At 38.2% G+C, this 12,883-nt stretch overlaps 1 protein-coding gene and 1 long non-coding RNA gene across 2 annotated transcripts; both read right to left on the bottom strand.

Annotated features, from left to right (window-relative positions):
* Positions 1-1,895: 1,895 nt before the first annotated feature.
* Positions 1,896-2,900, bottom strand: LOC109195472 (uncharacterized). The gene is made up of 3 exons (XR_002057070.2): positions 2,707-2,900; positions 2,442-2,504; positions 1,896-2,134 (listed from the first exon to the last, which is right to left on the bottom strand). It is a non-coding gene; the product is annotated as an uncharacterized LOC109195472 (long non-coding RNA).
* Positions 2,901-5,339: 2,439 nt separating this feature from the next.
* Positions 5,340-6,635, bottom strand: LOC106098066 (complement C1q-like protein 2). Its single transcript, XM_013270130.3, has 3 exons — positions 6,324-6,635; positions 6,097-6,219; positions 5,340-5,965 (listed from the first exon to the last, which is right to left on the bottom strand). Exons 1-3 carry the CDS (start codon positions 6,589-6,591, stop codon positions 5,685-5,687), a joined length of 672 nt encoding a protein of 223 aa, XP_013125584.1. The 5' UTR covers positions 6,592-6,635; the 3' UTR covers positions 5,340-5,684.
* Positions 6,636-12,883: the final 6,248 nt, after the last annotated feature.

The raw sequence follows: 12,883 nt of genomic DNA, 5'->3' as shown, positions 1-12,883 counted from the left end.
TGATCCAGTAACGCTGCACTAATGAATAAGACTAACTATTCACTTTAGCTAAAGTTATTAAGTTCGCTAAAGAGTTGGGATGCTGTGTAAGACATAAATAAAGCTCAAATACAAAGGTTTGGACAGCGTTTTGCATGTTTCCCTACTGTAGGGGTCTCTGCAAGCATACAGGGCTCTGACAGGGTACAAGATGACAACTTTGGAATTCTACTAGAAACAGTCGATCATATTTGTTTGTCAAAGCTGAATCCAGGGCAAACTAGCTAAATTAGCGTTTTTAGCTAACAGCTACAATAAGCATAAAAGTTACTGTACGGCTATCATTTGTTAACATGACGCTTGTTCTTATACATGTAATACATTTATTACCAACCTGAGAGTTTATCCGCTGGTCATTCGACGTGACGAATGACTTCTGAAGTCTTAATTCAGCTCAAGACGCTGTAGATTCCGTCAGTAACGCTATCAGTCTGTAGTTCTATTAATCTGCGCTTGAACCGGAACCGGATGTAAGTCCCAAAAAACTGAATTTTGGAACTGAAATTGAATTGTAGAACTGAAACTGAACGGTGAGAAGTGAATCTGAAATTATTCGAGAGCTGAATTTTTAAAGGATAAAATGCAGTTTCAAAGCAAATCAATTCATTTTCAAACCATAAATTCAATTTCAAATTAGACTAATTCAAATTCAGTTTTCAAAAGCTTTCATTCAAGTTACAATTCAGATTCAATCCGAGTAATTCAAATTCAAATTTAACTTATTCAAATTCAGTTTCTGATGGCACAGATTTCTGCCCATAGTCCCCCCCCTCCCTTTCACGTGTACATAGCGCACCGGAGTGATTAATAAAGTATTGTTGAACCGTGCTACCTCAGTCTGCGGCTGAGTCCGTCCACGCCCGTGACACCTTTAGAAATACTTCTGGTGATGTGTTCAATACTTATGTTATCCACTGTATAATTTTAAACCACTGTCCATTAATTGTAACATTTGCATCATAAATAGTCTTGTGTCTATTACAGCTCAGTTTTATTTTATTATTGTATTATTATTGTATTTCAAATTTATATTGGTTAACTTTGTCACAATCCAAAAAAATTCCTGCCTGCTCCATTTCATAAGCTGAAAATTTCCTAACTAATATTTTTTTAATCAATCTTTAAACTGATTTCAGCAATCATAAAAAAGGATCTACATTTGGGATCCAAAAAAAATATTTTAATACAAAAAATCACCAACAAACAGGGCTGGACTGGGACAAAAAATCGGCCCGGGCATTTTGACTAGAGACCGGCCCACCAGGATAGAGATTAAAATGTGACGTCATTGAGGGGGTAAAACCGCAAAGGATTCTGGGAACTTGAGGCAAGAGGTACTAGCGCACGCAGGCTTTCAATTGAACTCAGTTACACAGCGATAAAAAGAAACACAAAAAAATGGCAAGAAGCTGTTGTATTATTAACTGCAATAGCCGGTCGCATGACGGCCACGGGAAGCCGACGGGTAAAGAGATCGTTTTTTTTTTATCGGATTATGTCGTTGAAGAGAATTTTTTTAAGACATGTTTCCGAAGTAAGAGCCGACGGATGGTCTGGATATACCAAATATAACGTCTCAGAACACTCCAGCTCACATGTTAGTCTGCTCCAAGCATTCCCACAAAGGTCAGTGTTTTGTAGTAGTTAATACGTCATTTTTCATAACATAATTGGTGATATAGGTTACAAGCAAGTCTGGCGCTGAACAGAAATGGTCGCGTTATGCTCCTTTGTTTATTGTGCATAAATAGTGAATTGTCCTGACACAATATTGCGTTTCGCTTCTGTTATTACCACGGTACATTGACAGAAACATATACTTTTATTCACAGGATAAAACAGTTGTTTTGTATCACTAACTGTCCAGTGCGATTACAACATACAATATTATTGTCACTGTGTAGCAGATTTCGAACGGTTGACTGCGTTGTGACGACAGACACAGACTGGCTGGAAACTGGATTTATTTCAGTGTGGAGTCCATGCAGCTCAGTGTGGAGTCCATGCAGCTCTAAAACACAAAGTGGAGCAGCAAAATCAGTGTCACACAGCAACAGCACGCCTCTGCTCATCCCAGTGTGGAGTCCATGCAGCTCTGCTTCCAATATATAAAAGAAAATACAATCTATCAAAACAACGGTGTGGTTTTTCTCAACAGCCACATTTAAATCAAACGTTATAGTGGGGTAAAACAGAGACAAAGATGAAGCAAGGTGCAGTCAAAAATAAGCCACTAATAATAACTTATAATATTCAAATTCCCATTAAGATGGATCAAATACACAATACATATTCAAACAACTTTAACTTTTACCAACATGGCTGAAAATGCTATTCAGTGTGCAGCCTCAGATCATGAACTCATTATACACAGAAAACAAAAACTATACATTTACACATACCTAAAACACAAAGTGGAGCAGCAAAATCAGTGTCACACAGCAACAGCACGCCTCTGCTCATCCCTGTTTAGCACAAGTAAGGAACACATAAACGGATGGTGTAACAGATAAAAGGCAGTTCCAATTACTATTTTCCTCGTTCAAAGTAATCAAAAACACTTTGGGAGCTTTTAGCCAAAAGAACTAATACTTATTAAAGAAAAATACACCAAATTTAAATGTATAATTTAATACAGGTTGAGGAGCTACAGAGAGTGTGCCTCACCAGTGTGGAGTCCATGCAGCTCTGGCTGGGAACCCCCACACATGCAGCATGTTTACAAGTGGTGTCACACTGATTAATGCCTCACTTCAACAGTGACATGTGGAACCTTAGTTTTACAAAAATTAAATTTACACAATAAAAAAAAAAACTATATACAATACAGTTTTGAGAATGTTCACACTCAGTATATTATATCCCAGCTACAACTGCTACATTTCTGTAATGCCTACCAGAAATTATTTCCACTACTAATTAATTACCGTTGAGCTCAAAGGTTATATTAATAAACGGTTAACGATTGTGTATTTATGACGACGATTTATGAGACTGGTAAACTTACCTTTGTTCGTATGATGGTCTTTCGTTCTACACGGTTCATTTCAAGGTCCTGTACCCATCCGACGGTAAACTGTACCTGGGCTTGTTGCAGTGACCTGAAGTTACTAAAAACTTCATGAGTGTATGCACTCACTCCAAGAACCGTATAATTATAAATCTGAGCGTGGTGAAAGTTGGGCAGCACCCTGACGTCTTTTGTCCACTCTGTGTGCTCTTAAGGGTCTGACCCTTTCCCTCCTTTGATTTTTTCCTCTTATCTTTTCTTTGACTTTTCGTCGAGTCTGTCTTTGTACGGACCGGCATTGTTCTCCTTAGTTTTGTACATTCCTTTTTTGGTGAGGAAAGAAAAACCAAGAAGGTACTGGAACCGGAGAATGAACGTTTTGCGGTGCTGCAAATGCTTGCATTTGATGCGGTACTTGGATTGTTTTGCCTCGAGTTCCCGGCATGCAGTGCGCGAAAGTCACGTGGTCTGTCAATCTCTATAGGAAAAACCTTAAATTAAGACCAAGAACACTAGAGGTGAGACATGATAATTAATTAATATTAAAATTAATAAATGACAGATTTAGTGATATTTTCATAAACACCTCCTTTTCTTTTTTTGTTCTCAATTTTCTTTAGTACGTCTATAAGATCGCTAAACAAGGGGGAGGGTGCATCCGGCCTCCTCGGCTGTAATTGGTCCAGCCCAGAGTCGATCATGGCCAATTGGCCAATCCAACACATTTCATTATATATACGCTTCCTAAAAAAAAAAAAAAAAAAAAAAAAAATCCATCGGCCCATAAAAACAAAAAATCACCAGCGGCCCACCGAGCAAATGCCCGGTATGCCCGATGGCCAGTCCAGCTATGCCAACAAACTGTGGCTACCTTGACCTCTGGTTGTGTCATATTGAACACTGCAGATGGACTCAAAAGTTTGTCATTTCAACAGACCTGAATGATATTTTATTTAACCAATAGAAATTTTACACACTGTCTTCACTGTTCTCCAGCCATCAATCTCAGTACAAAATGCTGAAGGATGGTGTATTTTCTTAAATGCACATTGAGAGCAGTGGCACACAGGAGCTGTATGAATCCTTACCTTAAGCATATAAGAGAGGCGGCACACATACAAACCATTAAATAACTAACTTTATGTCTTTAAGTTTTTGTCAAGGGTGGGCAGGTAGGACATAACTGTAGGTCTCTCAGACAAGGGTGAACCTTTGTTGTATTTTCTGTAGTTCTTTGTGCAGGTTTCCATTTTTTGCTGTGCACTGTTTGTGTCTCGCTTTCATGCATTTCCTGTTATTTACTCAGTAACTTTTTCGCTATTGTTTTTTGCTTTCTCTCTTTGATTCCCCCTAAATCACTACAGTGCTCAAGTTTACCCACTCCTTCATAATGTTTCTGGCTAACATATTATAATGTATCCCGTGATTGAGTGCATAGTTCCCCGGTAATTAAATGGAATTTAAATGTATTTTATTTGAAATAACAATCTAACTATAATTATAATATTTAGATGCATGCTCAATAATCCATGTAAGGAAAGTTGATTCTGTTCATCAGGACGTAGCATTTTCAGTGTATCTTAGTGTATCTGTAGGGATGGTGTTCTGCTCGTTTTGGTAATCCAAACACTTGACACTTCTAGTTTTGTGAAATGACTTCTGTAAACGAAAAATAAAATCATCTAAGGAAAAGTGATTTTTTTATCGAATGTGAGCACAATACCACCAGCAAACTCTTGTTTAATGTTTTTTTTTTTTAAATATACCATATTTGTTCAGTTATACCCTAAGGATCAACTGTACAGCCATCTTTCCTTTTTCATCTCTTTTCACCAGAAAAGAGGTTTGATGTTTGTCCATCTTTTTGTTTCATTACCAAACACTTTCAAAGATGTGGTATTTTATGTTTTGTGTTCATGAGTAAATTTGAACATGCTACATGCTTACATGCAAAACCACAATGCAGTTATTTAATACTTGTATTAAAAAATGTTTTGTATTTTGTTTTTTTCAATTATATATGATTCTACTTATTAATATATTTCATATAGATTAATAGTACACATTACCTAATTTTGGATTATTAATTGTCATCAATTAATTAATTAATAACAAATAGTAATAATTGTTGTGTTTAATTCTTCATATTATTAATTTTATTTATAGCTGTTGTAACAGAATAATTTCCACAAACGTGGCCAGATGTAGCGAGAACTTTAGTGACCTTAACTCAGCCCAAGTCTGGATGGCTTTGCACATAATAACAAAAAATAGAAATACACAGACTTAAATCAGAATACCTCTTTTATTAATTATAACTGAGAAATCACTTCTAGACATCAAATATACACAAATATATATATCTACGTTTACCTTAAAATGAGCCAGAGGAGCCTTCCTGACTAAAAAAAAGGAGAAGTGAACTTGCTGCACGTATTCAGACTTTATTGTTCCATTGAGACACAAACTCCTATAAAATACTGGTTTTAATTCTGACACCACCACCAAGTTCTAAAGCTGTAGATTGTTACTGTAACCCTGCCACCTCTGTCACCACCAAAAATAATCACCCAAACCCTGCATGTCAATATTGTTCTGTTTACTCATTTGCTATTTAAATCATGCTTGTCTGAGCTCACAGAGGGAATAACAAATAACCGATGAAGGTGCTGTGGTTGTTGTTATTATCATGAATCCAGGTGTCCGGACGGAGCCTCATGTACACCTGGTCTCCTGCAGCCAGCTGCAGAGTCATGCCATTGGTGCCTGTGTCATAGCGTTGTTCAGCAGGATGGTTGTACACTGTCACCATCTGCTCTCCATTCTTCATCAGTCGCAGCCCCATCGGTCTAGATGACATATTATGACCAGAGAAGCTGAAGTAATAAACTCCTCTGACCGGAGCAGTGAAAATACCTGGAGATGATGGACACAGTTACAGCTTATAAGGCATTAAGAAGTTTAGTGGTAGTGAAATACAGTACAAATACTGCAAAACTAACCAATAAACCAATGTGTACAAATACATATAATTATGTTAGGTTTACCTGTTGCAGGGTTGTAAGAGCCTGAGTTAAAGTAGACATTCCTGTAGAGCAGTGTGATCTCTGTATTGTATGGTCCAATATTTCCAACATTGCTGATGGATGCACCAAATGCCACTCGACTGCCTTGAGGTGTAGCATGAATATAAGAGATTATTATAAAGTTTTCTTTGGCTTAATAAAATGGAACTAATAAAATAAAAACTAACAGGTGTACAGTATGATCTTACCTTGGATCTCTGACCTCAGATTCGCCAGCTTTTTCTCAAACTGCTTCTCAGTGTCCTTCAGCTTGGCCTCCAGTCCTTTTAACATTAAAGCAAGTTGGATGTAGTTTTTCTCGTTCTCTGCTGTGTCTTCAGCACATGGACAGGCTGAAACGATGACGGGACTCTCAGTTGGATTGGCTTCTCCTGCTTGGCCGTCCAGCTGACTTACCTCAGCCACACACAGGTAGAACAGGGAGACGGTTAACACAGTCAGTAAGGTCTTCATCATTTCACTCGTTCTGTTTCTCGGGATATGCTGCAAGCGCCTCTCCCTACAAGGCATTATATAGCATACACTAAAAGGAAGTAACCTTGTTTATTTTCTCAAAACGAAAAAAACACATCATTATCATGATTTTTTTTATGGTGTTGTATCAAAGGTGATTTTTTATTAGGCTTTTACAAGTAAACAACAGGATTTCCTTACACAAGTTTCCCATCAGGACATGTATATCAGCAAGTGACTAAGCTTACTGACAAGATATACAACATTTAATTGTTTTTCTTAAATCATTATAACAGATGTTGGTGTCACTTACATTTACAGCCTTATAGACACCACCACATTGTATTAACACATTGTAATGTTTGGAAACTGGCCTTTTATGTACAGTGTTAACACTTTATGCCACAGCTGTAAAGATTAATCCACCAGTGTGCACAAGCTCTTTAATCAAAATGACATTTTTAGTATTAAAATATATTATTGTTTGCAATGCATGAATTTCCAATTTTATTATTTTACAAAAAAAAGCAGAGAAAACAGTGAAGAACATTATTATTTTTCATTAAGATGCTGAATTACTTTTTTTCACTTGTATTCCTCAACAATAAATGTTATACTTGATTGAATTGTGACTCTGAGACGTCCAGTGGCCTCAAATATGGGTAGAAAAACATGAATTCAGTCATTTTTAGGTTTGAATGGCAGTTATAAAATAGTTGTTTTCTTGTTGTAATGACGGGTGGTCTAATAAATCTGTTAATACTGTTTATAGCACTGTTTATTTACAGTATCACACACATGAGTGCATCTGAGGCAAACAGGGGTTCAGCTTCTTTTTAAAGACACCTGGAAATCTTATTACATGAAATGTATGAACTCCTCTCCCTACTGAACCACAGACAACCTGTGCTGTGTTTTGTGTCATGACTAATAAGGACGTACTTCAGAATGTTGATAACAGCAGGCAAATGTGCACAAGTCATGAGTAATGCTAAAGAATATAATACACTGAGGGTATTTTTCGTAAAGTATCAAACAGATTCCACGTGATTGGTCTGTCAAATGAAAGATATGAAAGGACAGAAAGATACGATAAGAAAATAAAGGGAGATAAAACAGTGATACCGAAATGTTTTTATGACAGCATCAACAAACAGTAAAACATGAGTGGTGCGGATCAGATTATTGATTAACTGCCTCATGTCCCACTGGGTAGTTAATTTTTGTTTTCCTTTCCTTTTTGCCTCACTGCTTGCAGAAGTCTGATTGTGTACAAGTGTGGATGAGTCACTCTGGTCTTGGAGGGAACAGTGAAGAAAAGGCCTCACATTTCCAGGGACTGAAATAGACTAAATGCTCTGTGTCTGCCTCTCACACTGCGCACTGAGTGGGAGGACATAGCAGACACAGAGGTGCTGTCAGCTCCCCCACATTCATCCAGCATCTTATCTCCATTTTCGGTCCATTTTATACTGCCAGTGATGCGTGAATGTGTTCTACATGCTTCTGCTAATCACGGTGTCTTCACTGCTGAATATTTCTTTCTTTTAAATCTATATCAGTAAATATTTACAGATGTGTCAAATGAGGCTTTAGACTCTTAGTTTGAAATGAGGATGTGAAGGTGAATACTGAAGCTGTGTCCAGTCTAACCACAAGAGGGCAATCATGTATAGCCGAGAAACAGCTGAGAAACCCTAGAAAAGAAAGTTGAAATAAACGTTTGCTGTAGGTACTCTTACGCTTAACACTGCAGCAGTTTCAAAGGAGGGATTACAGCTCAGCAAGGGATGAAAGTAAGATGGAGACTGCAGTTTATCACAGAATCATTTGAAAGGGTTTGAAAGTTAAATGGTGTGCACTGACAAATCTGTTGTTCAAAAGTGTCTGTTGGTGGGGCTCATCTCTGCGGGAGACGAGACGGCACACAGAGCTGAGGTTCAGAGGCTGTCGGATTGGTGTGCAGACAACAACCTGGACCTTAATATCACCAAGACAAAAGAGCTGGTAAAAGGAGGAAGTCTGAGCTGCAGCCTGTCAGCATCAATGGGGAGTGTGTGGAAAGGGTGTCCAGTTTCAAGTTCCTGGATGTGCACATAGACACAGACCTTCAATGGAGCTTAAACACTTCCTTTAAAGAAGGCCCAACAGCGTCACCATTTTCTGAGACTCCTCAGAAAAATGGTTCATCGTCTTCTACCGTCGCTCCATTGAAAGTGTGCTGACATACCGCATCTGTGTGTGATTCTCCAGCTGCACCACGGCACACATAAAGGCACTTCAGAGGGTCATCAATATGGCCCAGAAAGTCATTGGACATCCTCTTCCCTCCCTGAATGACCTGTACAGCAGTTGCTGTCTCAAAAGGGCACACAGCATCCTACAGGACTGTACACACCCAGGACACCGGGTGTTTAAGCTGCTGCCGTCTGGCAGGAGATTCAGGCTGCTGAGGTTGTGGACAAACAGACTGAAGGACAGCTTTTACAACAGGGCAATAGCCCTGATCAATTCTGACCCGACTGGCTACCTCACTGGACTTTTTTTTTGGGGGGGGGGGGCAATAACAACAATAATAATAATAATAATAACAGTGTGCAATAAAAACATACACTCATTCTTTTTAATTTATTTTTTATTAAGTTAAGTAACTGTGTTGTGTTGTGTTGTGTTTTGCATAGTGCACGACAGTTTCCAATTTCGTTGTACTATTGTACTTGGTATGACTATAATGACAATAAAGAATTAATGCTATCGCTTATCTCTTAAGGACTCCATGTTATTTTTCAAGAGAAAAAAACCCGACTTCCTCAGTTCAGTGTCTTATATTGAGAGAAACAAGCAGAATTCAAACACTGAATGTGAATCACAGAACTGATTCACCAAAATTTAAGACTCTTGAGCTGAGATCCCACCATGAGTACACTTTGCATGGCATCCTGTGGGACATCTCCTTCTCTAGCATCTTTTGAGACATCGTGATCACCACTATATGAATAATGGCGATCCTCCTTTGAGCAGAATTTTTAAAAAAACAAACAAAAACAAAGCCAGAAGTTAATTTAAGTATTTTAGTACTGAAATACCTCAAAATGATATATTTGACTATTTTTTGTCATTGCTGTGATTCAGAAATAATATTTAACCATAAATTTTAAATCTATAATGTTCAGTGCCTATATTAAACAAGGCTAAAGTCAATTAATGAGGTCTGTGAGTACAGACATTACACCAGCCTGTTATTCAAAGTTTCTGTTTGCAAGAGGCAGCCAATGAGAGGACAGCTGGCCGAATGGGGAGGTTTTGAATCCAGAGGAGCTCAAAAAGCTATTCTGCATTTCAGTCCATAATTTCAATATGCTTTTTTTATTAGTTTTGACAGATTGTTATACTGAATAACAATAATAATAATAATAATAATAATGTAATAACATTATTCTACAGAGGTCCTACAGGGCTCTTTACTTGGTCCACTAGTATTTACATTAGTAACTTTATATCTGTGACATCTTGTCTGATAAGGTTACAGCAAAGCTATCTCATTGTTGCTGGAAATTTGCCACAGGCAAACAGTCAAAGCAAAAGCCATTCTCTGTGCATTTTTTTTTTTTACTTTGATAACTTCATACATACTTATCTTGGCTCACGATCCTTCAAAAAATATTATATTAGAGGATATTATTTGAATAATGTTGCCTTTATAAGCCTTTTCAAACTATCCAGATAAACAGTGATGCTTTAAAATATCTTTGGGACAATGTGGGGAAAAATGAATAAATAACATAAAGTAGTAAATAAAATTAGGGACTGCATAAAAAATGAAACACTCCATGAATACAGATACATCTTAAGCAGATCCTTTCAAATAGGGCAGTTTATTCCGTTCTGTTGTGTCTAGCGGGTGACTCAGAGCAGCATAATACCAGTCTAAATATTTTAAAAGGACAGCAGTCATGGTGGCTAATAAAGCAAGCCTCTGGACCCTGATTGTATTCTTGCAGTCCTGTTTTGCTTTAGCGTGGGCAACAGCATGCGCAGAAGCAAGTTTCCTTACCGGTTTCTTCCTTTTAATTCATTCTCCCCCAGAAGGGAGGGACAATGTAGTCGGTTTTCTTGCTTTGTCTGTCCTGCAGTCTAACGTCCACAGTTTTCAGGATATCATGTTCAAATTTTATGTGAAGGTAGGTACCAATAACAGCCGGACCTCATTTAATTTAGTGAAATTTGGGTCTAGGTCACACCAAATGTACCCACAGTTTTTTATGGATCATCTTCAAACTTCACCAAAATATACTAGATCTTGGGGGGGGGCATGAGTACCTAGGTTGGCTAAGCATTTGTCATTGACCTTCATTGTTAGCCCCCAAAGTCAAAGTTAATCTTGAAAAACAATTCCAACAAACCATATCAAATATAACATCTCAAATGAAAGGGCATAAAGACAGCTCTAAAACACACTTTATTTTTTCAATATGACGCAGTGTGACGTCACAATGATGCCATAAAGTTTAGCAAAATCACAAACTCCATGTAAACATCGTAAAATTTCAGGTTTTTCCAGATTATAGAAGCCAAGGATTATAGCCAATCATACGGGTAAAGATAAAGCATTACATACTAAAATTGTGTATTTTATTAAGGTCATAGGTCAAAGGTCAGGTGTTGTTATAAAAATAGTGTTGTAATAAAACATTAAAAGCTATATCACCCTTGTCCTGTGGGAGGAGTTGTGCTCTCTGAGTGCTGTTGTTGCTGATGCTTTTGTGTGTTTTATGTTTTCCTTTGCACATGCACAAAAAAAACATCTACACTTAGTTTCAGGTTTATGCCTGTATTGCTCTCTGTAACTGTCCGGTGTGTATGTGTAAAGTTAAAACAAACCTACAAACCTTTGCCATTCTTTGACAGCAGGTTAAGTCATTTGCATGTGACTGATAATCGTAATCCATTTAGTGGGTCTGATTTCTCTGGAATCGTTGCCTCGCCGCCTGCGGAAGTCTGATTGTGTACAAGTGTGGATGAGTCACTCTGGTCTTGGAGGGAACAGTGAAGAAAAGGCCTCACATTTCCGGGGATTGAAATAGACTAAATGCTCTGTGTCTGCCTCTCGCACTGCACACTGAGTGGGAGGACATAGCAGACACAGAGGTGCTCTCAGCTCCCCCACATTCAACCAGCACCTTATCTCCATTTTCAGCCCCTGAAGGCATCCTCACATGTGGCAGCCTCAGAATGACTGATGCATGTGCCTGTTGGTTAGTGTGTGTGTGTGTGTGTGTGTGTGTGTGTGTGTGTGTGTGTGTGTGTGTGATATGTTTTAAGTTCTTTTTCTTGTTTTCTTGATGAGAGTATGATGATGAGTATCTTTCATTACTTCAATCTCTTCAGCTTTGATAAGCAGACGTTAACAGGATTTCGTTTTTTGTTTTTTGTTTTTGGTGGTGTTTTTGGTTTGTTTGGGGGTTTTTTTTACATGGACCTTGCAGTTCCACAAGAGGGCAGTCACATACAGCTAACTGCAAAAGAGAAGGCAGCGATAGAGAAGCCTCGCATATATTGTATTGCAGTGTAGATACTTATTTTTGTGACTGTTACAACTATAAAAGACCTCTACCAGCACTCGAAACACTCTGTCTACTGTTTGGGATCCATAAATTCCAACCTTCCTTATACTTAGGACACCATGGCTATGAGACCCAAATGCTGTGGAATATGACTGATCAAAATGTTTTAACCTGAAGCCAAAAATGTCAACCTCGTGGTGGCCCTGAAACAAAAATCAGAGTAAAGACAGTCAGTCTCCAAAGTCAGTAGGATTCATGACCTTAAACAGTCTCAGTCCACCCAATAGATGTTGATGTTTTTCAGAAATTTCCCAGATACAGGACAAAAATAGCACATGTTGAACGTTATACAGCTCAGAAGAAGAATGACCCTCCTTTATGGCTTGCCTATGAGCAGAAGCAGCTTTGAGCACCCGGTCTTTTTGCAGCACTGTAATATGTGAGACCCCCTATTTAATCTGACAAGCCAATCACAACTTCTGAACTGCATGAGACCAGAAGTATCATTGTACATAAATTTAGCACATTTCACTGTCTCTAGCCACATTTTAAACCTATGATGAGAGGGCAGGGAGGTCTGCACAGTGTCAGGCTGAGTATGGTAATTAGGATGTGTGGGTGCCTGGCTGTGACTGATGTGGCTCAGGTACAACTCAGAATGTGGTTCCTTACATGGTGAAGTCTTGGCTCAAGCCCTCACCATGTAAGAAAACAAGACGACTATTACCTAG

Source organism: Oreochromis niloticus, linkage group LG18, assembly GCF_001858045.2.
Source record: "Oreochromis niloticus isolate F11D_XX linkage group LG18, O_niloticus_UMD_NMBU, whole genome shotgun sequence".
NCBI classification, from domain to species: Eukaryota; Metazoa; Chordata; class Actinopteri; order Cichliformes; family Cichlidae; genus Oreochromis; species Oreochromis niloticus.
The sequence above is the reverse complement of the archived record's forward strand: the minus strand, read 5'-3'. Positions and strand labels throughout refer to the sequence as shown.

Coding starts and splice junctions, on each gene's coding strand:
- LOC106098066 (XM_013270130.3), bottom strand. CDS start 6,591: ATGATGAAGACCTTACTGACTGTGTTAACCGTCTCCCTGTTCTACCTG. Junction 6,220..6,323: donor TCTGAGGTCAGAGATCCAAG/GTAAGATCATAC, acceptor CTACACCTCAAG/GCAGTCGAGTGGCATTTGGT. Junction 5,966..6,096: donor CTCTTACAACCCTGCAACAG/GTAAACCTAACA, acceptor CATCATCTCCAG/GTATTTTCACTGCTCCGGTC.